Source organism: Crocuta crocuta, unplaced genomic scaffold (assembly GCF_008692635.1).
Source record: "Crocuta crocuta isolate KB4526 unplaced genomic scaffold, BGI_CrCroc_1.0 scaffold127, whole genome shotgun sequence".
Lineage (NCBI taxonomy): Eukaryota > Metazoa > Chordata > Mammalia > Carnivora > Hyaenidae > Crocuta > Crocuta crocuta.
In genome coordinates, this window is record NW_027532008.1 from 6,001,561 (window position 1) to 6,027,011 (window position 25,451).

General features: G+C 42.7%; 2 protein-coding genes across 6 annotated transcripts in view; one reads left to right on the forward strand and one right to left on the reverse strand.

The window, feature by feature from the left end:
* LUZP1 (leucine zipper protein 1) overlaps positions 1 to 5,662 on the forward strand; it is a 92,916-nt gene extending 87,254 nt beyond the window's left edge. For 2 of the 5 annotated variants that reach the window (XM_077775497.1, XM_077775498.1), the window contains one exon: positions 1,724 to 5,662. In XM_077775497.1, coding sequence (XP_077631623.1) covers positions 1,724 to 1,879 — 156 coding nt within the window. In that variant the 3' untranslated portion in view covers positions 1,880 to 5,662. The remainder of the gene's footprint in view (positions 1 to 1,723) is intronic. The other 3 variants (XR_013337961.1, XM_077775500.1, XM_077775499.1) reach the window with 3 other exon arrangements.
* A 1,258-nt stretch (positions 5,663 to 6,920) lies between these two features.
* Positions 6,921 to 25,451, reverse strand: part of KDM1A (lysine demethylase 1A) — a 58,887-nt gene continuing 40,356 nt past the window's right edge. The window contains exons 11-21 of the mRNA XM_077775532.1: positions 20,045 to 20,187; positions 19,598 to 19,688; positions 18,246 to 18,380; positions 17,008 to 17,081; positions 16,220 to 16,331; positions 13,048 to 13,180; positions 11,404 to 11,591; positions 10,859 to 10,973; positions 9,215 to 9,342; positions 8,237 to 8,383; positions 6,921 to 7,427 (exon numbers count right to left, since the gene is read on the reverse strand). Of these exons, the coding sequence (XP_077631658.1) occupies positions 7,242 to 7,427; positions 8,237 to 8,383; positions 9,215 to 9,342; positions 10,859 to 10,973; positions 11,404 to 11,591; positions 13,048 to 13,180; positions 16,220 to 16,331; positions 17,008 to 17,081; positions 18,246 to 18,380; positions 19,598 to 19,688; positions 20,045 to 20,187 (1,452 nt within the window). The 3' untranslated portion in view covers positions 6,921 to 7,241. The remainder of the gene's footprint in view (positions 7,428 to 8,236; positions 8,384 to 9,214; positions 9,343 to 10,858; positions 10,974 to 11,403; positions 11,592 to 13,047; positions 13,181 to 16,219; positions 16,332 to 17,007; positions 17,082 to 18,245; positions 18,381 to 19,597; positions 19,689 to 20,044; positions 20,188 to 25,451) is intronic.

The following is a 25,451-nucleotide window of genomic DNA, read 5'->3' on the forward strand; positions in this document are numbered from 1 at the left end:
GACTGTTTTACATTCCTCTTTGCTCCCTCTGTCCTGACGTGTGTGTTTCAGGGTTATGGGGCTGGGAAATCCTGGTAGAGCTAGCTGGATTGCTCAGAGAACTGCTAAAAATAAGGTAGGTTTGGCCTTGAACAAGAGTGAAGTACCTTGAAGAAGGTATTTGGCAGAGAGCGGCAGGAGTTTCCCAAACCTCCTTTTCCAGTTTGTCTCTTCTACATATGAAGGCCACACAAAAAGGAGAGCGAGCTGGCCTCCATTCTCTTGGTTTGCCAGCAGAGCAAAAAGAACTCCCCTAAAACCCAACAAAGCAGCACCTAGAAGCACAGGAACCAGCTGCAGCCATGGGAAGCTCTGGGCCAGGGTACCCAGGGACCCCTCTGTAGTGCACATAGGAGGGGGGCAGGGAGAGAGTCTCCACAGCAGAGTTTTGCCAGCTGCTGGCACACGGGGCATGAGAATGAGGGCTTCCAGTGGCCTACTTTATACACTCTGTGCCCATGTGTCACTTTATTTTGCCCCAGAAACCTGCTTAAGCCATTTTTCTATCATCGGTCTGAGGCCAGGACTGGTTCAGTATGGCTCCTTACAGGATAGATAAATCCAGAACCACTACCTCCTTTGAGGGTCAGAGTGTCAGAACAGCACCTAAAAGGGAAGCCCCTGGGAGTGTCTTTTAGATGTGGAGCCTATGAGGATGAAAGACGTTTTGGACGTAAGACGTGGGTTTCCTTCTTTTTAAAAGGCAGGAGATGGTGTATTTACTTGAAATGTCCTAGAAGTCCATACTGGGTACTCACCATCTGACAGAGCATGTCCTCACCGTCTCAGTCTCTCCAAGAGCCTCCATTTTTCAGATCTGGACACTGATGGTCGGAGACACAAAAGCGTCTTACCCAAGGCCACCCAACTGAATTACTGGATAAGCTAAGATCCCCCCCCCCCTTTTTTTTTAATTGTTTATTTTTGAGAGAGGGAGACACAGAATCCCAAGCAGGCTCCATGCTGTCAGTACAGAGCCTGGCGATGCAGGGTTTGAACTCAAGAACTGAGATCACGATCTGAGCCCAAATCAAGAGTCAGACACTTAACTGGCTGAGCCACCCAGGTGTCCCCAAGATTCCCGTTTCTGAATCCAGTGCTCGGTCTACCCCGCCAACCTTTCTCACTCATACTTCTGTTCTTTGATATGTGTTTGTTGGGAAGGACCCAAAACACTGAAAAGGCAGAATTCTGATGGAAGAGGAGTGAAGAGAGAGGGGTTTAGGCCCCTGAGGCTCTGGCCGAGACAGGATGAGGTATAGGTGTAGGGCCGAAGAGGGAAGGCACCTGAGCTTTTCAGTAGTTTTTAAGTGGGAAGTAGGAAAAGCTTGTCTTGTCCTTTTCAGCAGTCTAATCCCTCGCCCCCCAAGCAGGGGACTGCGGCCTGCACGCACAGAACTCCAGGATGGCCGGGCCTCCTTACGGGACCACATGGTGCGGCCCCATCCTCCACTGGCCCCTGCTCAGTTGTGAGCTGCCGGTCTGCCTCTGAGCCCCGGGCAGCCTGGGGGGTTGTGGTCTACCTGAGTTCCCTCAGGCCAGAGAAGAATCTCTGCAGTTACGTGGTGATCTGCCTGCCCTGCACCTCCCTCTGCCAGGCTGAAGAGGACCACTGGGGAAGGGAGGGGGGGGCTTGTTATTCGCTATTGTCCTTTGCAGCTCACTTTTGTCATTACTGGCACAGGAGGAAGGTGATGACTGCACACTTGGTGGCCACAGACGACTGCACAACTCCCTGGAGCGGTCTGAACTGCCTGCGAAACAGGGGCTGCCAGAGCCCGGGCGAGCCCGGGCCGAGGAACGGTTACGGCCCGCCAGGCCCTGTGCCGAGGACAACTGAACCAGCTGGGTGAGGTCTGCTGTCTCTTCTGCTCCTGCTTCTCCGCTCTCCTGCCTTCCTGCCCTATGAAGGATGCAAGGCCAGTTAACCAGGCTAGACGCCAGGCCTTGGCTGGGAGACTGGCAGACCAGGCTGTGGCTTGGGTCATTTTACCAGTTGGCCAGAGGGGATCAGAAACTACAAGCTGGACATAGTCACCCAGGCCTAGCCTTCCTTGATGCATGAGTTCTCTGTCCTTGCCCCTGTCCCCAGGTCGGATGGGCCACTCTGGCCCCCAGATGGGGAAAGATCTAGAAACCCCGGTTTTCTCCCTGTACCACAGCAGCTAAAATCTCTTCTCTGCTCCTTGGTGGGTCAGCGGGCAGCCCCTTCTGTGTGGTTCGTTTCTTAGTCTCTTCACCGCATCCAGTTCACTCCTTGTTTGCCCTGGGGGCCAAAGTGGCCCCTAAGACTTAGCATCCATCACCTCCATCTAGGGGGCTTCCACTCCTTTCCCCTTTGGAGTTCTTCAGACTCGTACAGCAGAAGAGGTCTGTGCTGCCTCGAAGGGATTACGGGACCAACCTTCAGGCTGAAGCTTCTCGGACACGGCCCCCTGGCTGACTGCTGTTTCCTGGGGGCAGAACACACGGGTACCCACCTATTGGAATGACATCATCATCCCTCCTCTCCCCTGGCTCTATGCTCACCTTCCAAAGGCATCTCAAAGTGCACAAGCCTCACGCATCTCCTTCCCTGGGCACCAGTAATGCTGCTGGCACTGCCTGTTCCTCCCATGGCTGGAGACATCAGGCTGACTCCGTCGTTTCCATCTTTGGAATACTTCTGGACTAAACTGGGCCTGACCCAGCATACTCTGCCTTCTAGGAAGTGCCCAGCAAGGGGGAAAGTGGGCAGGAAGAAACATTTCCCCAGTCACTCCACAAAGCAATAGTTCCATGAAAGGCATGGACTTCCTTCCTCTTCCTTCATCCCCCATGGAGGAGGAGGTATCGCACTTTACCAGACTGATGCATTCCTACAGAAGTGGGCCCACGGTTTCTGCAAACTGTCGTGATGACTTCACTGGAGGAAAGGTAATAAATGCCCGCTCAGGGCCCCAGGTGTATACAGTGCAAAATGCAGCAAACCTTTCAGGAAGCCACATAAAGTTTATTAATTTCCTTATGGCACATGGGGAAGTTGAAAAGAACCACGTATTCTTGGCACTGCTTTTTGTAGAACTTTCTCAGTTCAAAGAAGGGATCCCTTTTCAAAGGCTACTTTTAATGGCACAGACACTGTTCCTTCATAGTGAAAGAGAGCATTACTTAGGAGTCAGGAAAGCTGAATTTGCTTCATGGCTTTGTATTTTCTTGCTGTGTGACTTTGGGCAAGTCACCATCCTCTTAGGGCCTCAGCTTCCTTATCTATACAATGAATTCTTTGAATTCTGTGTAATGGTCTCTAAGGGTCCTAAATCTGGCATTCTGAGGTGGTTCTGTTTACACTGTCCTGATTCTGCTTTTGGAAGGTAGCATCCAGATGGTTTTGGGGAATGTGTCCTCCCCCAGCCTTGTTTTTCTGGGCCTTATTCTTTCTGTGTTCTAATGTCAGGAGGATGAGCTCAGAGAAGCTCCTTCATTCTTCTAGTTTGTAAGATGAAGGGATTAGATCAGACGGCTTCTGCAGCCCTTTTGGCACTAGCCTTGCCCACTTGCCACACAGCATCCGTCTTTTGTGACACAAGGTGGCCGTCTCCTGTTGCTGTGGGCCATATTCCCTGCCTACACTTGGGAACCAGCGTCCGCCTCACCCGTGACGGCCATCAGACCCAGACATCCTGGAGGCGGCTTAGGGTACACTGATGAGCTTCCTTTCAGGGTCAGGAATGTTTTGCGCATACTTCCCATTTTTCTGGAGGTGTGCCAGTCTAAGGGTATTACTGTGTAGCTCATCTTTCCATAGTGCTGACTCAGATGCTCAGTTTATGATGCTGTTTTTAAAATCTCTTCCTGCTGCTGCTTCTGGGTCACTGGCCAGAAACTAGCTTGCCCGAAGCGTAACCTTTCTACCTGCAGCCTCCCTGCCATCCTTCACTGGTTGGCAACCTTGAGAGTCCAAAGAAAATGGACCTCTGCGGGGGTCAACTGAGGTTATAGGAAACGAAGCCTGTGGCTCTTCTCGGCTGGTGGAAACAAAAGGGTGCCAAGCCATGCCTACAAAGATTTTGCCACTAATTATCTTCTTTGGGCGTTGGAGCCCTGGATTCTGGTGCTGTAGCTCCTGGTGCCAAAGTCTGGATCTTTCCACACTGCAGCAGCACCAACATCTGCCACTACCCAAATGCTCTGGAAGAGGGACAGCCACGGTGCCCTCTTGCTGGGGGCTGCTATCTTAAAATCTGAGTGCAATAGGGTTTGATTGTAACAGTTATTTCAGGATATTGTGTTTCCTTACTCTGCATACTTTCTAGAACCATTGTAAAATAGATTTTATTTTTAAGTGTCCTCAGCATTGCAGAAGATACCAATTGTAATAGCAGATGAAGGCTGGAGGCTCAGTTCCTCTGGGTTTCAAATGGCTGGCAAGGCTGGCTCTCAAATTCCAAAGTTGGAAGGCACCTTTCTGAAAAGCAACCTCTGTGACCATCTGGACCCAGGCCTCACCATCAGGGGTCCTGGAAGAAATTTCCACATAAAGGGGAGACCTGGTAATTAAATAGCTGCTCAATCAAGCCAAATATCCCCACTGTCCCTGCCAACAAACCCACTTATATGACAAGTCTCTTCTGCAGTGTGGCTCTGACTCTAGATTTTACTGGCAGGTGTATTCATTGTGGCAGGGGGTCCAGCAAGCCGGGCAAACCTGGCACTCCAGAGCTGCTTGGTTGGAGGAAGCAGAGCTGGCTGAATGCCAGAGGCTGGGTTCCCTTCCACCTGCTGCCGCCTGTGTCTCACTACTCGGGCACTACAAGCAACCAGAGAAAGCTGCAGGGATGGTGGCCGAAGGGGATTTGCAGTGGGGCCAAGGACTCCAGCCTCTGCTCCGGGCAAGCCTGCACATAAGTCATTCCCCTCTCACGGGGTGTCGGAGGGTCTGTGGTTGATCTTGGAACTGTCCTCCTGGGGGCGGTTTTAGTGCTTTACGTTTAGGGGTTAGTGCCAAGTGCTACCATTTCCCAGTAAAGGAACAGGGACCCAGTCCCTAGCTGCCTCTGTTGATGTGGGGTTTGTATGTTACTCTGACAAGACTGCTTTGGAAGAGCTGCTTTTAGGGATTATCTTTTGTCTACCCTGGGTGGGGCACAGGGTTCTCCTCAAAGCCTCACAACCAAGATCATAGGAAAGGGGCCCTATTTTCCTGCTGCTTCACAGCTCAGAACATGTACTGAATGGAATGTATTTTTAAGAGAATAAAGTCTATTTTTTTGTATTTTAAAGATTGGGAGGGCTAGGGAAGTGTAGCCCTCAAAAAACCCTGTTAATGCATTAAAGGCCCCTGTGCTAGGGGGCATCAGTATCTGTCAGTCCACATCTACTTGTTCAGGCAGGTGCTCTGGTCTCACCCCTGCCCCTTGGAGTCTAGGTGCAGCAGCTTCTACATTCCTGCTCCAAGCCTGGGACCAAGGAGGCCGGACCCTGTTGCTGGAAACCAGGGTGAAGCCATGAGCAGTGACTCAGGGCTCCTTGGGTGCATGTGTGTAGTGGAAGCTGCCTGTCTGCATGTATCCTCTGGCTCTAATGCTGTCTGTTGGCTCTGCAGCACAATATGTAACCAATAAAGCTCCCTAGTTTCCATGTGCTCTGTGTGTCAGTGATGCCATTTCTCTTGCTGTCCTCTGAGTACAACTGTTGTCTATGCACTGATACAGCTAGTGTGTTTCACTGTATTTTATTTAAAATACTCAGTGATGCCCTCAAGACTGGAAACCTGCTGAGGCTTGGAAAACGACACACCTAGCACCCACAAAACTGGGCTTAGAATTGCTTAACTGCTACATTTTTTAGTTTTAAAACAATTATCATTGTCTCAAGCTACCTAAGCCATGTATTAAAAAAAATTGTTAAAAGCACCTAACTGTAGAGGTTACCGTATTAATGGCACAGCTGGGATTCAAGTCTAGGTCCAAAGTCAATGTCCGTATACTTCCCACCACATGCTGTTCTCACCTTTACACCACTTGTCCCGATCCTGGTGTGCAGACTTTCCCCATTGCTGTTACTCGTTCCAAGACTAGGGGCAAAGCTTTCTCCATCTTCATCTTATCGTCAGACCACAAATGTAATGTCCCCTAAATTTTACTAAGAATAAAACCTCATTTAGGCTAATTATAGGGAAGAATTAACATTAGTAAGCCAGTTTCCAGGAAACAGGAACACTTGAGAAGTTACTATAGTTCCTTTCTTATAAAAACGTTTTACTACCTTATGTGGCAAAAGGGATTTTGTAGACAAGAGTAAGGACTTTAAATGAAATCGTAAGTAGCCTTATTAACAGGGGAAACCTGAAGACAGGACTAGAGAACAAGAGAAGCAGAGATCGGAGTAATGTGCTTTGACAATTGCGAAGTAACCTCTTTGCAATTTAAGAAGGCAACCCTCAAGGAGTGTGCTTTGCAGATGGAGAAAGGGGCCACAAATCAAGGAAAACACCAGAAGCTAAAAAAGCAAGGAAATGGAATCTTCCCTCAGGACAAAAGTGGAAGGTTTGTACACACCCATGGAGGGAACCTGGGGAGTAAAGCCAGATGGTCTACTGGAGACACACTGCAACTCTGTGCCTTGTTAACGATTCACAATTTCCCAGTATCTGTATGCTTGACCTATGGCTTCATACTCTTGGCGTACAGTCTCATTCCACAGTCCCAACAGGAAACTCTCTAGTTCCACAGATTAGGGAGCCCATTGCTTCTGTGGGGGCCCCCTTGACCCTATCTTCAGACCTGACCCAACCACTTTTCTCCTTTATATAAATATTTTCCTTATGTAAACATGGATAACACTGCCATTTCCAGAGGGTCTTGTATAGAACTCCAAGGGCAAACAATGAAAGACAGGACTAATTTTATATGAAGTTTTATTTTTAAAATATAAAAAACCACCACACACCAAGAGACTAAGATGTCCTCTCCCCACACTTGCTTACCTCAGTCTTTAGGAAGAACACCAAATCCCAAACTAACGGACAACTGCCTCTCTAGCTCTAAGTCACTCAAAGGAGGCAACCTCCTTGGCCACCTGGCATCATGAATTCCAGCAGCTGAACGGGAGCCCAGATGCCAGAATGAGTTTCTCCGTGGGATCCAGTATTGCTACAAGAGCTTTGCCTGCACAGCAAAAGACACGCACACTGGCTGCTTCCCTCAGAACCCACATCAGTCTCACATGCTTGGGGACTGCTGTGCAGGAACGCCTGGTGTGGCCTGGCGAGGCAGGGTGTACATGGCCCCCAGGAACTGGTCTGCAATCCTTCCTGCTTCTCGCAGCCCGCTCAGCAGAGCACCATGGACGGTGGCTGGGTAGTTACGGATTGTATGTTCTCCAGCAAAGAAGAGTCGTGGAATTGGCTATTTCAGGAAAGAAAAAAAAATTGAGAAAATCAGAGATTGCCAACACAACACTTTTGTGGTGTTTGAACTGCTAAATTCCCGTTGGCCTTTGAATGCTGCCCTGCCAATCACAGACCATCATTTTACCAAAGAGGGTCTCCCTGAACAGCGGGCATTCCAAAATTGACAGAAGTAGAAATGCAACAGTAAATAAATAAAATTCAGCCCAGCCTTATTCCAAGGCTGATGCAGAACCGCATCTGTTCTTATGAATCATTTAGTGCTGGGAGATAACCCAGTTTTAGAGCTTCGTTTGCCTCATACAGCACTGCTGGGGCAGAGGGGTTCCAGACTACTCTGTCCATAGAGAATCCAACATTTGTTCTTATTCAGAACACCTTTGCCTCTCCGCTCCAGAGCCAGCTTCACAGCGTCCTGAGGAAGCCTTACTACTCTCTGGAGCAGGGTCTGGCATCATCTAGATAAGGAACCCTCAGGGGCATGTCCTGGAGACACCCTGCAACAATCCTATGAGCTATTCCAAAATGGGGTGCAATGTTAAAAATGTTTTTTGTCTTTTAGGGACAAAAATTTGAATAAGGAAAAAACTGGCTTATACTGTGGACTCTTCCACTGTGAACTTGGACTGCCTAGATTTACAGAGCCACAATGTGAGAAATCAGACACAAATAATACTGGTGCCTCTGCTCTTGGTTATTTGAAGGGATCCAACCTAAAAAAAAAAATCATCGGCATCAATTTTACCCTGAAATCCTGGGATACTGGCTTTTTCCCAAATAAGCCCTGGTGGTTTGCCAGTTTCTCACCTGTGGGGCACCTGGAATTGAAGGGCCAGGAGTGATTGGCTGAGCCATTAAGTCATAGTCATTTCCAGATGACCCCGCAGCTACATATGAATAGGAACCCCGTGCCCAGGGATCAGCACGCCAGCGAGATACCACAGTCTCCTTGGGCTAAAGGAAAAAGCATGAGCAGTAGTTACTATAGGACAAAGACAAACCAATCATCTCTGAAAGGTGGAAAAGCTGAGGTGGGTGGGGACGCGACAGAGCTATGAAGAGGCAGGAGGCACAGGCTAGCTAGGTGAGGAGTGCTGCTGCTATACGACACACAACACAAATGGCTTCTAAGTTTCCATGTTGCTTGCCCAATGAAATCTAGAGATTTACCCAGACTTAACTTTTGTTCTCTCATTAATTCACATGAAGCATTAATATGCCTTCTCTCAAAGGAATCCTAAGGATCTAAAGTGTTTCAGTGGGCCTAAAGAATAGAAAAAGAGTACCAAGAGATTTTCTTTTTAATGTTTATTTTTGAGAGAGAGCAGGAGTGGGAGAGGGCAGAGAAACAATCCGAAGCAGGCTCCAGGCTCTGAGCTGTCCACACAGAGCCCAATGAAGGGCTCAAACTCATGAACCATGAGATCATGACCTGAGCTAAAGTCAGACGCTTAACTGACTGAGCCACCCAGGCAGCCCCCAAGGAGGTCTGACTGCTTTGTCTAAAAGGGCGGAGTGGTGTGACTCCACACATGGATACAGGGGATGGGACAAGCAGGGATATGAAGCAAATAGCTGCCTCGATTCCCCAGCCCATCTACTGGGGGGCTTTTCTAAACCCTACACTTACATCATGGACTCTCAACCTCAGCATTCACGTAAACCCAGCACCTGCTTCTCCGTTCTGGCTGAAACTGTCCTGGCCAATGTAAAGAGACCATGTCAAACTCTGCTTTAGCGTGAACTCCCGATCCCCAAGTCACTTGCCCCTACCCACTTACTTACCTGGGGCACCGCACTGCTACCAAAAATCCCTTTGAGGATGGCCAGGCATCGGCCAACTATCACATCATCACTTATGTTTTCCATGATGCCCGCAGCTTCTCCTGCCACTAGTGCCAATAGTATCGGAGCTAGAGAAACAGAAAGGACAATTCCAGGGTTCTCCTACAGACTTTCCTCAAGAACCTCTTTGTCAGGTCCCACATTCTTTCTAGGCACCCTGAAATCTGATGACCAGGGGACAGACATGCAACACTTGTGCTGGAGACAAGTTGTGCTTCTGGAACAGCAACTTAAATTCCATCCCTAGAAGTGAGCTGGCAAACTATAGGTGAGGAAAGTGACTCACGTACTTAACCACTTGTAATTCTGTGGAATACAGAAGTCTTGAAGATGAAACTTCAGACCTTTCTAAGGAAACCAAGTATTCCAATATTTAGGCACAGAATCCTTAGCCCTGACCACCTTAGACAACTCCAGGGCAAGAGCTACATCCTTTAAACTATTCCAGGCCCCTCCAAGCCCATCACCACCTTTACCCACCCATTTGGTGAATATTTATGTAACAGACTTCCGTGACAGGACACAGTACTAGATACTGGGACATAAAAGCTATAAACTAAATTATACACTCCACAGAGCAGCAGAAATAATCACATAGCTATAATTATGCACTGATAAAAGCAATGAAGAAAAAGGTTACAGAGAAAATACAGGGATTTATTTTTGTTTTAATTTTTTGAAAGTTTATTTATTTTGAGAGACAGAGATAGTATGAGTACAGGAGGGGCAGAGAGACAGAGAGAGAATTCCAGACAGGCTCCATGCTACCAGCACAGAGCCCAATGTGGGGTTTGAACTCACAAAACCAAGAGATTGTGACCTGAGCTGAAACCAAGAGTCTTAACAAACTGAGCCACCCAGGGGTCCCTACAGGGATTTAATTTAGATTTGAGGCAGTGGAGGTATGTGTGTCCTGAAGGGACTCTGAAACAGTGGCATTTATTTAGGTCAAGACCTGAAGGCTGGGCAGAGTATGCCATGTTGGGAACAAAGAGAAGAAAAATAAAAGCTTCCCAGGCCCAGACCACAGTAAATACAGAGGCCCTAAAGTAGAAGACATGAAATAGTTTCATATACATGCATACACACACATATAGAAAATAAATATTTTAAGCACCGCATAGAAGAACAATCCAATTACAGAAGAACATAAAACAGGAGGTAGGAGTTTGATACATACATTCTAAAGGAAGTGATCAAAGATTCTGGGCTCGGTCAGATACAAAAGTCTGAGAATGAGGAATGCAAGTTTTACCTTGGGGGAAGCTTCCCTGGTTCTGTGCCTCCAGGCTTTTTATGTTTTCTTTACAGCGCTCTGGGCTTTCACTGTGACCTTCTACTTACGAGCTCTGTTCCTAGACTGCTCACCTCCTTACTGTATTTGCCACTAGTTTGTGAGCTCCTTGAAGGCAGGCTTACCCCCCTCCCCCCCCATATCCCCAGCACCTAGGCAGAATTTTCAGGAATTGCTGGTTGGTTGAATTAATGAAAAATCAAGACATATGTATGTGAAAAAAACCAGAATATTCCTAATTCTTTACTCCTGTAAGGATACGAAGAAGATTAAAACCAGGAAGCAGTTACCTTTATAAAGGTTCCAGAAGAGGAAGAGTTCACCTCTGCTGGCAGTCGTACTGCCAACATGCCCAAACAAATTGACACTTGGATCCCAGAACACACGGTCAAAACACAACACCACCTAGTGTAAAAAGGAGCACATGAACTGATGACACAACTCCAAGAACATGGCTTTAAGCAGGGCTGTGCCTCAACAGGAAATACTTCTTCCTCAGACCTTATTAATGTTTCCTCTAATCCACTCTCAATCTAAGCCTAGAAATCGCTATTATAAATGTATTACTTAGGACAACATGTAGAACTCGGTTTTCATAGGCTTGGGTTTGAGAAGTGATCCCGGAAGACTAAGTCCTCATAGATACTTTATATATAATTAGGCACTGAAATGAAAGAACTGACAGGCCTCAACTCCCCCTGATGTCACAGAGCTGACAAGAGCTGAGAGCACAGCAAAACATACAGAAACGCAAAGCTCTGTGCTCTCTGACTGGAGGGCACCAAGACCGGTATTTGTACAGCAGGTATGCAGAGAGGCGCCTCGGGCAAGTTACCTTGTTAAGGTTGCCAAATCCCATCCTTTGGACTGCGGATGTTTTCCACTCAGGAAGAGGTGGCACAAACTGAACAGCTGGTGGCTGCTGCTTCAACACACCCAAGGGAAGGGTACAGAGAACTGCGTCACATTTATAAATAAAGGTTTGGCTTGTGGAGCGGGTATTCACAGCTATCACTTCACATCCTAGAGAGGTTGGAGGGAAAAGACTTTACTGGTGATAAAGATGACACTGAATATTCAGTGCACAGTAGACTCTACACACGATCTCCAATAATTCTTACCGTAAGTTTATGACATCTGTTCTATTAATTTTCTTATAGAAGAAAACTGAGGCAGTGGAGAAATAACTTGTCTAAGGCCACAGGGGTAACAGGTGCCAGGACTCAAACACTAACAGTCCAACTTCAGAGTCCTGGATCTTCACCACCACCACATTATCTTACCTTCCTGATACACTAGTGATCTTCTGGAATAACAGAAGAATCTTATTATTTATCAGGGATGAAGTAAATTTAGGCCAAAGTTAAGAATAAAGGTCTGTAACCATAAAAGCAATACCTCTCCACTGTGGTTAGGGACTTATTAAGGACAAGGGAAGAATGACACCACAACACTGTGGTGCAGAGCAGGCTATTGAGAATGCACTGTGACGCAGGAATAAAGCTCAAAGTAGACCGCAGAAAAGGCAGTGGAAATAGGTTAATGTTATTTTTCCTCATTTTTGATTTTTCCTTCAATAAATACCCATTTATATAATTTCAAAAAATATATAAACACCTCAAAATTGGTATGAAAGCTCAATTCATGTCTACTTTCTCACTGTTCTTAACCTGCCTGAAAATGGCTGTTGAAAGGCTATAGGTCTCATCAGCTAGAAGCTGCATATGAAGGGAAAATTAATGGAAAACGGCTTCAGTGGTTATAAAAAATCTATATATATCTGTGGTAATCTCTGCAGTTCTAGAATATGGGCCATGAAGGGCAAGCAAGGTTGATGGCCACATCTCCACGTGTCATGAGGGTCCTGGGAGAGGGGAGTGGGTTGACTAGCTATCATAAAGAGTTAAAGACTATTAATTCCAAAGGTGGGTGGACAGCGGGTTCTCTGAACCCCGAACAGTTCCTGAAACCAGGAACAGTGAGTACTGAGCTGCCATGGGAATCACAGGGCAATTCCATCTTTGAAGTCAACTTATTAGCAGATTCCTAGAATCAGAAACTAGTCTGAGCGGTTAGCCTACATGTAAAGGAATGGATCCAAAGATCAAGACGCAGATGGTGAAATACAAGGGGTAGGGTCCCACTGTGTCTAGAGGCAAAAATCTTGGTATTTAAGAGTACACTCAGCAAAATGAGATCCAAACTCAATGGCTACTGTTACAATATCAAACTAATTCACGTACAAACTGGAAACTCTAAAACTTGCCTCAGATTTTTGGTTTACACAATGAAGGGATCAGAACGTCAGAGCCTCTAAAAGGTTCAATTCTTTTGTAAATGCAAATTTTTAAAAAATTAGGAGGCAGTTTACACAATATTTGATCAGAAAATGTACCAAACATTTTTTCTGTAGGTCAAATTCAACAAATGATCAGTTTGAGAGTAAGAGGTTTATCTTACTAGCGATGTAGTGACCTACCTGAAGCTGTGTACCGAACCTGCCGCACCGCTGTATTCAATTTAATGTCTAGGCCTTCTGCTAAAGCCACAGGCACACAAGAGTAACCATTCCTCACCGTTAGGTGGCTGCCAGTAAACTCAAAGTCATCATCCTAAAGAGAGAAAAGGACACACATCCATGTTTTCTTAATTTATGCCAAATATATGGAGTTCTGGAAGATTAACACGGAAAAACACCAGTTGGTAGAAAAGTCAATATTCTAAGGCAGAAACTGAAGAACCACCACTCAGTCATCAGCTACAGATGCCCTAGGAAACTGGAAGGAAAAGAAAAGATGCTAAAATGTCCCTAATGGCCGTATCTGAGAGTTTTCTCCTCACAGCCCTACACTCTACCCCTCAATCCAGACTACCCAAAGGGGGGTTGACATCTCGCAAAGAAAGATGATTCAGTACATTCAGATGCTTAGTTTGTTTGGCTTTTGAGTGCATTACAGATTTGACAGGATATCAGATTCGCCATCCTAATTAAATTTTTTACCTAAGAGCAAAATCAGTTTTTATTTATTAAACATACAAGTTTGAAAGATGAGGAAGACTTCTAAAACTCAAGGTGGTGAAACAGATGAAAATAATCTGGGATTATAAAGAAAGGCCCAAGATGATCCATGTAGTAAAGAAGTCAAGATGTGACCTGGAAGAATTCCTAAAATGATCCCATTTCTTTGAATTTACTGAAAAATTTTCTATATAGAGAAATTCTTAAAGGCTAATCAGTATTTTCTAATTTCGTGAAATTTCTGGGGGAAAACATAGCAGGATTCTTTCAAACTAGACAAAAATACCAGGATGGCAGAACTCACTACTTAGTAATGGATTCATCTGCTCCTCATACCAGTCAGTTCAAAACACTCAAAATTTAATAAGATTACAAATGGGTACATGCTGAAACTTCAAATGATAAATCAGTGTCTAGGAAGGGCCTAATTTAGTATTTATGTGAAAAAAAAAAAACCTGGGAATTCTGAAAGATTTTTACCACTCACAAGTCCAATCCTCACTCTAATTCAAATACTAAAGAATACGAAGGTATAACCTAAAAATTAAGAATTCAAACTAATTTTACTAGGAAAATGTACAATGAAAATGCAAGTATCTAAGTAAAAATATAATAGTGACTTCTGTAGTCTTCAGTCTGATCAAAGTCTGAGACTGAGAGATTAGTCCATTCAAGATCTAAAAAGCTCTGTGATTTCTCACCAGTTCAAGAGTAATTCACACTTAAAATACTTAAGAATAATTCAATAAGTGGTGCCTGGGTGGCTAAGGTGGTTGAGCGGCTGACTCTGGATACCAGCTCAGGTTGTGATCTTGCTGTTTTGAGATTGAGCCCCATGCCAGGGCTTTGTGCTGAACATGGAGCCGGCTTGGGATTCCCTCTCTCCCTCAAAAAAAAAAAAATCGACAAAAGATGTATAAAACCTGTACGCTGAAAACTGTTAAAATACTGCTGAGAAATATTAAAGAAAACCTAAAACATGGAGAGCTATAGCATGTTCAAATCCCTATACCAATCAAAATCCCAGGAGGTATTTTTTATAAAAATCGATAAGGTGATTCTTGGAGCGCCTGGGTGGCTCATTCAGTTAAGCATCCGACTTCAGCTCAGGTCATGATCTCATGGTTCGTGGGTTCGAGCCCAGTGTCGGGCTCTGTGCTGACAGCTCAGAGCCTGGAGCTGCTTCAGATTCTGTGTCTCCCTCTCTCTCTGACCCTCCCCTGCTCATGCTGTCTCTCTAACTCTCAGAAATAAAAAAACATCTAAAAATTAAAAAAAAAAATCCGTATATTTCATAAAATACCCTTGATCTAAAACGTACTGCTTAACCACTAAGTGTGCAGAAATAAATAAAACATTAATAGTCTCACACGTGGTCAACTGATTTTCAACAAAGATGCGAAGACAAATGAAGAAATGGATGGTGTTAGAATTAATCAGATAACCATACGGAAAAATATGAACCCTAACCTCACTTTTCATTGTACACAAAAATTAAAATGGATCATAAAGAAAACAACAAAAAAACCCCAAAATGGTCACAGACCTAACGTAAGAGTTAAGTTCATAAAACTTCAAGAAAAAAACAGAAAAATTAGTGAGTGATCTAGTTTAAAAATTTTTTTTTAATGTTTATTTATTTTGAGAGAGACAGAGTGTGAGCAAGGGAGAGGCAAAAAGAGAGGGAGACACAGAATCCGAAGCAATCTCCAGGCTCTGAGCTGCCAGCACAGAGCCTGATGTGGGGCTCGAACCCGTGAGAGAGAGATGACCTGAGCTGAAGTCGGACGCTCAACTGACTGAGCCACCCAGGCGCACCTACTGATCTAAGTTTAAACAAAAGATTTTTTGGGATACAAAAAGCACAAAGCCTAAAAGAGAGTTGAGCAATACGGACTTCCTAAAATTAAAAAGTTTTGCTCTTTGAAAGGTACTACTTAGAAAATAAAAAAGGAAGCTGTGGACTGGAAGAAAATACTTACAAAACATAAACCTGATAAAGGAATTGCATCCAGAATCTAACGAACATAATGAATTCTTAACACAATTCAATAACTCAGACAACCAGATATTTTTTTAATGGGCAAAAGATCTAAACACTTTTCACCCAAGAAGTGATATACGAATGGCCAATAAGTACATGAAAAGATGCTTCATATCACCCATTTTCCAGGAAATGTGAAATAAAACCACAAGGAAAGAGTATTATACACCCATCTGAATGACTAAATTTTAAAAAACTGGTAATACTAAGTATACACAAAGGCTATATCCTGTGTGATTATATACCATATGGTTCAATTTATATGTAGTTCTAAAAAAGCAAAACTATAGTAACAGAAAGCAAATCAAGGTTGTCTCGGGCCAGGAGTGGGAGGGCTAGGGACTGACCACAAAGAAGCGAGAGAGAACTTTTCAGGGGATGGACATGCTCTGTATCTCGATTGTGGTGGTGGTGGTTCATGACCATGCAGGTTTGGCAAAACTTCAAACTGTTCACTTAAAATAGGTAAGTTGTACTGTCTGTAAATTATACTTCTTAATAAAGCTGTTTAAACACATACATACAAATTAACGGTTTCTCTAAGCACTCCAAGACACACACAGCAAAAGACAGGATAATGAAACTTACCTGATCCCAATGTTTAAGGGAGAGTGTAGAGAGAGGTGTGGCATTAGCAAATTCAAGATTTGCAAAATGCCAATCAAGTATCTGTCTGTCTCTTGATGAGAGATACACGTCACTGCAAAATGAAAAGAGAGGGACACAGGTTATTAAAAGAACATCACTACTATTCTCCGTGGGCTGATGTGGATGATCTCAATATTTGTGAGGGAACCCAAGCCTGGTACTGTGCCTTTTATAAAGAAATTCCTTTATTACTGGTGCCTAGAGCAGTGCCAAGCTCACTTCCTAAAGCAAATTACTATCAGGCTTCATTTGTCTGAAAAAATGACTTCTTCATATCGATACCTGGCATTATAAAAGCTTATCTGTTGTATAAAGCATGATTTTTTTTTTAAAGCAGGAATGGTAGTAGCATGCGCAACTACAGAACAGACGAGATACATATGTGGAGGCCAGATGCCCAATGGAGCACAGTATCAGCATACAAGTATTCACTGTCAAAAATTCAATGGAAACAGTGTAATACTTTCCTAGTCCTCAAAATTATGGAAACAAAATAGTACTACCTTCTACCCCAAAGAAGACAATATATTTCATTAAAATATCAGATCTTATGGAGAAAGGTTATCTTTAAAAAATCAATATATTTAAGTATTTAAGACACTCTTACACATTAAAATTACAATCCATTCACCGGACATAAATAAAAACTCACAGTGCTTTTAATTTTCCTTCTAAATATAACAGAATAGCAAAAGCGATCTTTCTGAACATCTGTCTGTTATCCTTACCTTGGGGGATTGGCTTCCAATTCTTGAAGTTTTTCTTCTAGCTTTCCTTGTGTTTCAGCTAATTCATCATATTCCTGATAAAATTAAGAGAACCAGGTTGACCTTGATGGGTCAGAGACCAACCTAGTTGTTCATACAACAAAGCGTAAGGCCTGGACCACATCCCCGTCCAGGTCATATCTGGAAGTGTGCCTTAGCTTAAGGCTGGATCAGGGCAAGGAGAGGGCAGGCAGGTGGAGGAAATGAAGAATAGCATACAACTGAGCTACCAAATAAGGGTGAAAAAGAATAGCAACTACCATTTCCTGTGTATTCACCATGTCCTTACCATGGGATAAAACATCTTAATTTTTTTTTTCCATTTAACTTATTGTCAAGTTAGTTAACATACAGTGTATACAGTGGCTTCAGTAGATTCCCATGATTCATCACTTACAACACCCAGTGCTCATCACAACAAGGGCCCTCCTCAAGGTCCATCAACCCATTTTCCCCTGCTACTCATTCCATCAACCCTCAGCTTGTCCTGTTTGGTCTCCCTGTTTGTAACTACTTTTTTTTCCTTCCCCTATGGTCTTCTGTTAGGTTTTTCAAATTCCACATATGAATGAAAACATACGATATGTCTTTCTCTGACTTATTTCACTTAGCATAATACCCTCCAGTTCCATCTACGTTGTTGCAAATGGCAAGATTTCATTCTTTTTCATCGCTGAGTAGTATTCCAGTGTGTGTGTGTGTGTGTGTGTGTGTGTGTGTGTGTGCGCGCGCGCGCACATGTTTGTATACACATCTTCTTGGGATAAAGCATTTTAGATCCCTTAAAACTGGGAAGTATTAATATCACATCATCAACGAGGTGATTAAGGAGTCTAAGATCCCATGGTTAGGAAATACTAAGTTAGGGATTTCAATCTAAGAGTATGATACCAAATGACCGAAGTTCATGTCCATGTCCTTATTCCAAACTGTCAGGGATAAACTGTGATAAGGAGCTAAACTGAGATTTAAGTAAGTTAAAGGAGGAGATTGTGAAAACAAAGCAGAAATCCTAAAGAAAAAGCAGATCTCAAATCCCACTAACCCATTTAGTCCCCTTGGCTCCTGTTACCAAACCTGCATCCTTCCTACCATTGGCACCTGTAAGCTAGTTGCTTTCCCTCTTCCAAAACTTCCTAGATCTATACTCTTTCTTAGGATTCCAAGTAAAACCACTTAGGCATGTATGTTTACCACACCTTGCACAGGGCAGTCAGATCCCTGTGTTTACTTTTCACTAAGAACTCTGCAGTAATATCTCTGGGTGGCTTGACCTCAGATGCTTCTTTGTATTGCTGATGGAGTTCTTTAATTTTCTCTTTCAAATTTACCATCTAAGAGGGAAAAATACAAAGTTACCATTTCAGATAGTGATATAATCCATCTCCAAATCACAGGCTTTCGTTTCTCCCCTAAACTGCTATTATACCAAAACAGGTTACGATGCAAGTCCTTAGAATTCTTAAATACCTCTTCTACACATTTTAGGACAGGAACAAAATCTTGTATGGCTCAACACAGAGATATCCCATCATTATCAGAGAAGTAAGATCATCTGTCTTCCAAAACAAATGGAGAGCCAGGAATGTTCCATTAGTATATATAACATATATATTACACATCATATTCATAAATATTAACATATATATAAAAATCAATATATGTTATATTTATATTTCCAGGGAAAAAACCCACTACCAATTTAAGTTAAACTTACTGTTTTGGGAAACAAATCGTTATGATTTGTTTTCTAAATTACGTAAAAGGCTAAATCACCACACAGAACCACCCAGAGCCATTCCTAATGTTAGTTTCTCAGGTTTCTGATGGTACTGGGCCCTACAGCTATCCCATCAGCCGGCCATTCTCTAGCTTCTCTGCTCATTTCACACATGCTACAACCCATGAAGAAGCTGTGCCACAGACCTCTTCATCTGACAGGATGAAGACACAAGACAAAGAGTGAAGCAAGACTCTGGTCACAAGATGCACCCAGTTTGCATCCTGCATTAAGATTATTGCATTAAAAAGCTCCCCACAGGGCTGTCCCTCTTCATGTTTTCTTCCTAAGCTGATGTTATATTTGCCGCTGGCAGGATCAGGAGAAACAAATGGTCTCCCAGTCTGGAGCTGGGCCTCTGGGAAGGGGTGGGAAAGAAGAACCCTCAATAGACACACAACTGGGGAATATCCCCATATTGGGCACCTCAAGCAAAGTAATCATGGCAACGAATTATGGTCCTGGCTGTTGACTTGTTGTCTTCCTCAGTGGGAACTTCACCCCAGCACAGCTAATCTCCCTTTTATCCCAGAATGTAGCAGAGGGCACTGGGCTACCTTTGCAACAGCCAAAGGGAACCTGGCATGAGAAAGACCAATTTCCCCTGGCAAAAATTTACCAATAATATTGTACTGAAAGACTGACAGATGAAAACAGTGCCTTTTGTTAGTCACTATTTTCTAAGAAAAAACAAAAAACAAAACTTTAAAAACTTCTAAAGGCTTTCCCCCCACTACTGATGCAGCTTTAACTATGAATTCAAAATTTCACCTTATTAAGAAGTTCTTTCAACTCCTCCTGAGTCTTTACTATCTTCTTCCAATGTTCAATCTGCTCATCTTTGACATGTTTTTCTTGTAACCTAGAAGAGATAATACACATGCCCTGGCCACACAGCCAGCGTTGCAGCACAAAACAGGAGCCCAACAAAACCATTCAAGGACATCAAGGCCCAATGAAATTTCTAATACTTTGGAACAAGAAAGTTAGCTGGTGGCAAATTATTTTCTAAGCTATGTTAAATATAGTTCAGTACCATAAGAGCTATGAATTTTAGAACTGAGAGGGGCCTTACAGATCATTTATTTTAAATGGTTTTACTTTGGGATTTAATTAATTCACGTGAAAACTAGCTCAAATAATACTTGCTGAAAAACTCACAAACAGCAAATGTCTAAATGTGATTCACTATACAATAAGCAGTATCAAAGTACTTACTGAATGACAACTTCCAATGCCTGTCCAAGGGACACAGGCTTATTATTGAGGACATTGAAGTCTAGTTGATGACTAAGGTAAGATGTAGCTTCCAGCAACCGGTTAAACTCCTGCTCTACCATTTCATCTTTCTCTTTAGGAACCTGAAAATCCGAAGTATAGCAGAGTTGGTCCTTATAAAAAGGCTAAAACATAATAACCATCCATGAAAACACAAATGCTCTATAGTTTTTAAAAGGTCAAAATATGTACCTCAAAGGGGGAAACTTTGAGGGCAATAATTTAAACTTTCTTTTCTATGAAGGGGTCAATTTCATTAAATGACGTATGAAATGTTTTGGCTCTGATATTTTCCTATTCTCCCAATTTAGCTGTCAGAGCTGGGACTCCACCTCTATTAATAGCCACAGGATTCACACTGGTGCTAATTGGTGCTAACTGAAGCTTTGTGGAGCACAGGGTGTCCTGGAGCTGACATGCACTGAGATAAGCTGGGCCAACATGCAAACACCACACTGGAGAAGTCTCAGAGAACAAAAACTGTGTCAACACACCTGAGGACCTTCCAGAGTAAGGGCAGGATGGAAAAATAAGAAGCCCAAGGTATTGCCTTCCCCTCAAAGATGAATTTCAGGTGGGAGTAGGGAAGAGAAGTGACATTCATGGCCATTAATAAGAACACAACAGCACCTTCATTCTTTTGCAGGGTAACAGTGTTTAACAGCACCAATTAAGTTCAGAGTTGAATGTCCAAAGCTCTTAGACTATGAGTGACTGAGGTACCAGGTCTGGCTCATTATTGTTCAAGAAGAGAGGAGACTGCAAAGCAGATCATCAAGCTTTAAGACCATGTTCCTAATCCTTACTGTGCCCCTGCCTACTGATACCATCAGTTAGCTGACACAAACCTCTCTGCTACTGCTTAATTCTTAAGCAAAATGTAAAATGCACCTGCAACTCTCCTGAACTTGTGGTAGTAGCAAGAAGGAAAAAGCATATCTAAGGCAAGCAGGCCTACAGCAAGCATCTCTTGCCAGGATAAACTGGGCATCAACTGGAAATGGAATTCAAAATATGGAATTTCACTTTACAGTCAACCTAAAACTGGTTAACATTAAAGAAAGTTCTAATAAGCACTAAGGCCAAGGAGGAGTAATCTTTTATTCAGAGGTAACTTGTGGACAAGATCATCACAGTAATACGACTCTCATTTGAAACTCCTTAGTTTTTGCCTTTCCAATTAAACAGTCAATTTTAAAGCACTAGTCTATGCTCTTTCACTGAGGAGTTGCACAAGTAACTGCAGGATGAACCACGGTGTGGCAAAAGAATACAGCGGGAAGAACAATCTGAACCAAAACAAGAAAGGGAAAAGGACCACAATTCTCTCTGGGAATTAGATACGACACCATAACTATGGGTTCAATCAGAGTCATATTCTAAAGCATCAAATTCTAAAAGGCCACAGATGAGAGTGATCAGGAAATCTTTATGAATCAGAGAATCCCCCTTGGCCCAAGAAATAAAAATCCCTGAGAATCTTCTGGCTTATGCTGAGAAATTTAAGGCAGACAATCAGGCTTTGGATGCTTGGTGCCCTTTATATATGATTGGTACCTAAGACTTGGTGGATTCTACAAATCTGACCTACGCATTCAATTCCATGGCCAAAGAAAGGAGCTCTTAGTGACATCCCTACTTGTTCTGATTACACAGCATCAGGGCTGATGGAAGAAACCTCTTAACAGGAATTTCATTTACTTGCTCATCAGTTACTTTTCCTCAATGATATGATGGATCATATATCGAGATCAGCTCAAAACAATGCTGAAATTTTGCTTGGTGTAACTCCTACAATGATGTTACCAAAGACAGTTCTAGGAAGTCTAAATTTGGTACTTCTTTAAATAAGGAAACAATTATATTTTTAATATAAAGTCTATATAGTTAGGAGCTCTTAACTGATCACTGATGCAATGTGCATGACTGCTTTCCCTGGAGTACAAAATAGTGATATTTCTGTATGCGGCTTCAAAAATGCCCAGCAAGAGGATGCTACAGAAACAAGAGGAACCAGATCACATGTGTCTATGCAATAGGGCAGAATGCGCCAATACACAAGTGTGCAAATGGTACAGATTAAAGCTCTTCCAGTGTCAACTGGATGGCTTGCTTCAGACAAGCTTTAATCTTTGTAGCTAGGGTGACAGTCACAATAAGGAAGTTCATACTGAAAAAGTATGCAGCACTCAGGCTCAGTAACTGGGGTCCAGGGTGTGTGGTAGAGAAACATTTAAAGGGACACTGTCAAGGTTAGAGGGACCAAATTTGACCTTTTGTTTCTTCCCTCTATCTGCTGAGCAGCCCACTTGATTCATAACACTTTCCCCTTTAATCCACCCACACTCCCCACAAAAAAACCTTTTTACATGCGCTTTCAATGACAAAAACTCAAATGGCACCAGCCCAACATATAGGCGCAACTCTACAACAACAAACCAGTGTGAATGTATGATGGAGAGGATCTTTGGAAGGGAAAGAATCTAAGTTTCAAGCTTTTAATGGGTTACTGTAAACAGTGAAGAAAATGATTTGAAAAATTATTAAAAAAAATACCTTGACAGTGTCCTTTTAACCAGTGCAGCAGAGAGAGAAATAAACTGTAAATAACAGCCCAACAGCCACGTCAAGTTTAGTTTTGTATGACAGCAATAAAATCAAGGCTTTAAACACATAGCATGACAGAAGCATTCTGTTAGCTCAGAAGCTGCAACAACCAGAGAAATAAGGAACAGACTGTATAGAGACCAAAATGGGAAAGTCAAGGCATATAAATGGGCAAAAGAAAAGCACTTGGTGGGGGATGGGGGTAGGGGGAGTGAGGGTGTAAAGGGAGACGGTGTCAGAAAGCAGTGAGGAATAAAGCAAAACTCAATAAAACAGAAAAGGAAAAACACAGAACAGTAATGAGAACAACAAAATCAAACAAACAAACAAACAAACACCAAACCAAAAGATTACTGCCTCGTCTGACTGACAGCAGGATGACAGACTGCATCTCTGGTCCACTGCTCTAATTTGAGACTCTGCTTTCCAGAATAAGAGAAATAGCACTTAGGCCCCACCCATTTTCCACCTAGTTAAGCACTTTTAAGACTTGCCAGAGAGACCAGGGATGGCTGTGAAACCTGGATTTTTCCCCCATTAACTTTAAAATTCCATTTTGAAATTTAAGAAATATTTGGAAAATAGCAAATACTTGTCCATTAGGAAGTCAACATTGACTGGGAAAAAAAACAATATTTTTGATATATTTGAACTTTGAATCTGATACTAAAATTAACCTAGTCAGGTTATGTTCTATTTGACATGCTCAGACAATGGAAAGAGCGTTAGCAACTGACTACCCCTAGGCACCCCTTAAGTACCTGTTTCATGTCACCGGAGGAACTGAAATACTGGTAATCTTTAAAAACAAGTTGCAATAATTTTAATTTTACCCGAACATTCTATTGTAGCTTCTTAAACTGCATCCTGAGAAAAGCAACTCAGCAAATGATTGCAAAAAGGCTAAGTACCATGTTTGATGGCAGCTGGATTACAACATATTAAGAACCTATTAACAGCAAACTAAGAAGGGAAAGGGTCTTTGATGTCATTTTCTAGCCAAGGATCAAACAAAAAGGGTATCACTTGACACAGATTTTTTAAAAACAGGTTTTGATTCTGACCTTTCAAGGCCATTTATTTCTCTGTGAAAGGCTCCAAACAGTTCCTTCAAGCTAAAAATCTAGTGAGTCTCACAGCTCTGAATGGGTACAATCTTGATTGCTCTGGTCCTGTTAAAATTATATGGAGCTTCCCTGAGCACGGCTGGAGGAAGAGCAGCCTGTGTATCTAGCCCATGTAGAATAAATTCAGGGAGAACCAAGCAACTTTCTGGATAAGGCCCCTGATCCTACAAGAAGTCTTCTCATAGGACGGCAGCTCTCCTTAGTTCTACCTCTGGTTGCATTGTCAATCATGGGCTCTCTTTGGTAGGTCTTCAAAAACACTGTCCATTTCTCTTACTTCCAGTCTGCATAAGTTCTCTAGCAGCAAAGCAGAATGGAGTTAGGGGCAGGTAGTTTCTAGACACCCAAAATACTGATAAATCTGATTTAGCCAGAGAAATCCTCACGAAGAGTAATACAATGGAAAACAGCTGTAATGACTCAATCTGGCCAGAAGAGGCTATAGTAAATCTCTGGTGATACCATTCCCATGCACCTCTAAAATTTTGATTAAAGATTAAGATTAGTTCCTTTATTAAAAGTTGGAAGAAAAATTTACATCTGAAGAGTCTCTAACTTAGATTCCCAACTACCTAAAAGAAATGATATATAGCTATAATCCCTAAAGGGAGAATAAGAACAATAGGTATATTCCTAATCTAAATAAGATTCACTGTGATTCTAAAAATGGAGATGGTTGTACCTTCCCAAATTTATTTAACCTTGTAAGAAATCTTTAGGGGATATAAATAACAGATGTTCATAAACCAGTAACTGAGCTGCGTGGAGAAGGCACACACATGTCTAACGAGTTCATTCTAGCAGTTTTTAGCACACAGTAGAGGTGCTCTGTAAATTTATTAAATGAATAAACTAATAAAGTTTGGAAAAGCAAAGTCAGTATTATAACTATATTTGAAAGGAAAGTAACTATTTTGCAACTTTAGAAACATTAAAGGCAGGCATGAGATTTTTATATTTATATAATGTAAAAGAAAAACTACCATTAAAATACCAAACCTGTTTCCACAAAGGATTAGGAAAACTGAACAGGCCAGCAGGACTGTGTCAAAAGTGTAACTAACCTAATAAGCATCACTGTATATGAATACAGCTGAAAACCTGCTCAACTGTGGTAGGTACTGAGTATACCCAATTAATGGCATTTATAAAAGACCCAGCACTGTTACCTGTCAAGTATATCTTTCTTCCTCCTAACAGTCGAGCCATTCCCAAGAAGACAAGATCAGTTCCTCCAAGTAACTGAGTCTTTAGGCCTCACTTAGTTAAAAAAAAAAAAAAGAAAGAAAGAAAAACAAAAGAAAACAACTCCCTCCCCACAATGGAGACCAGAGATCTTATAATGAATGCATAATGTTATAGCACTGAAAGAATTTGATTAAATTACTAGTAACCCTGAGTTACTAGTTGGTATATAGGAGATACAGAAAACATTTATAGTTATAGTTCTCCCACCTTCCCAACAATCCAGGTTTCTGGTATCCTCACTGGTAACTCCCAAAATATTCCTGAAATATGAATTACCCTATTTCCCCATTAATCTCCATATTCAGTTACAACATAGTTCAGAGTTTAACTTCATCATCAGTCAATCTGAGGGCAGCAGCTGTACT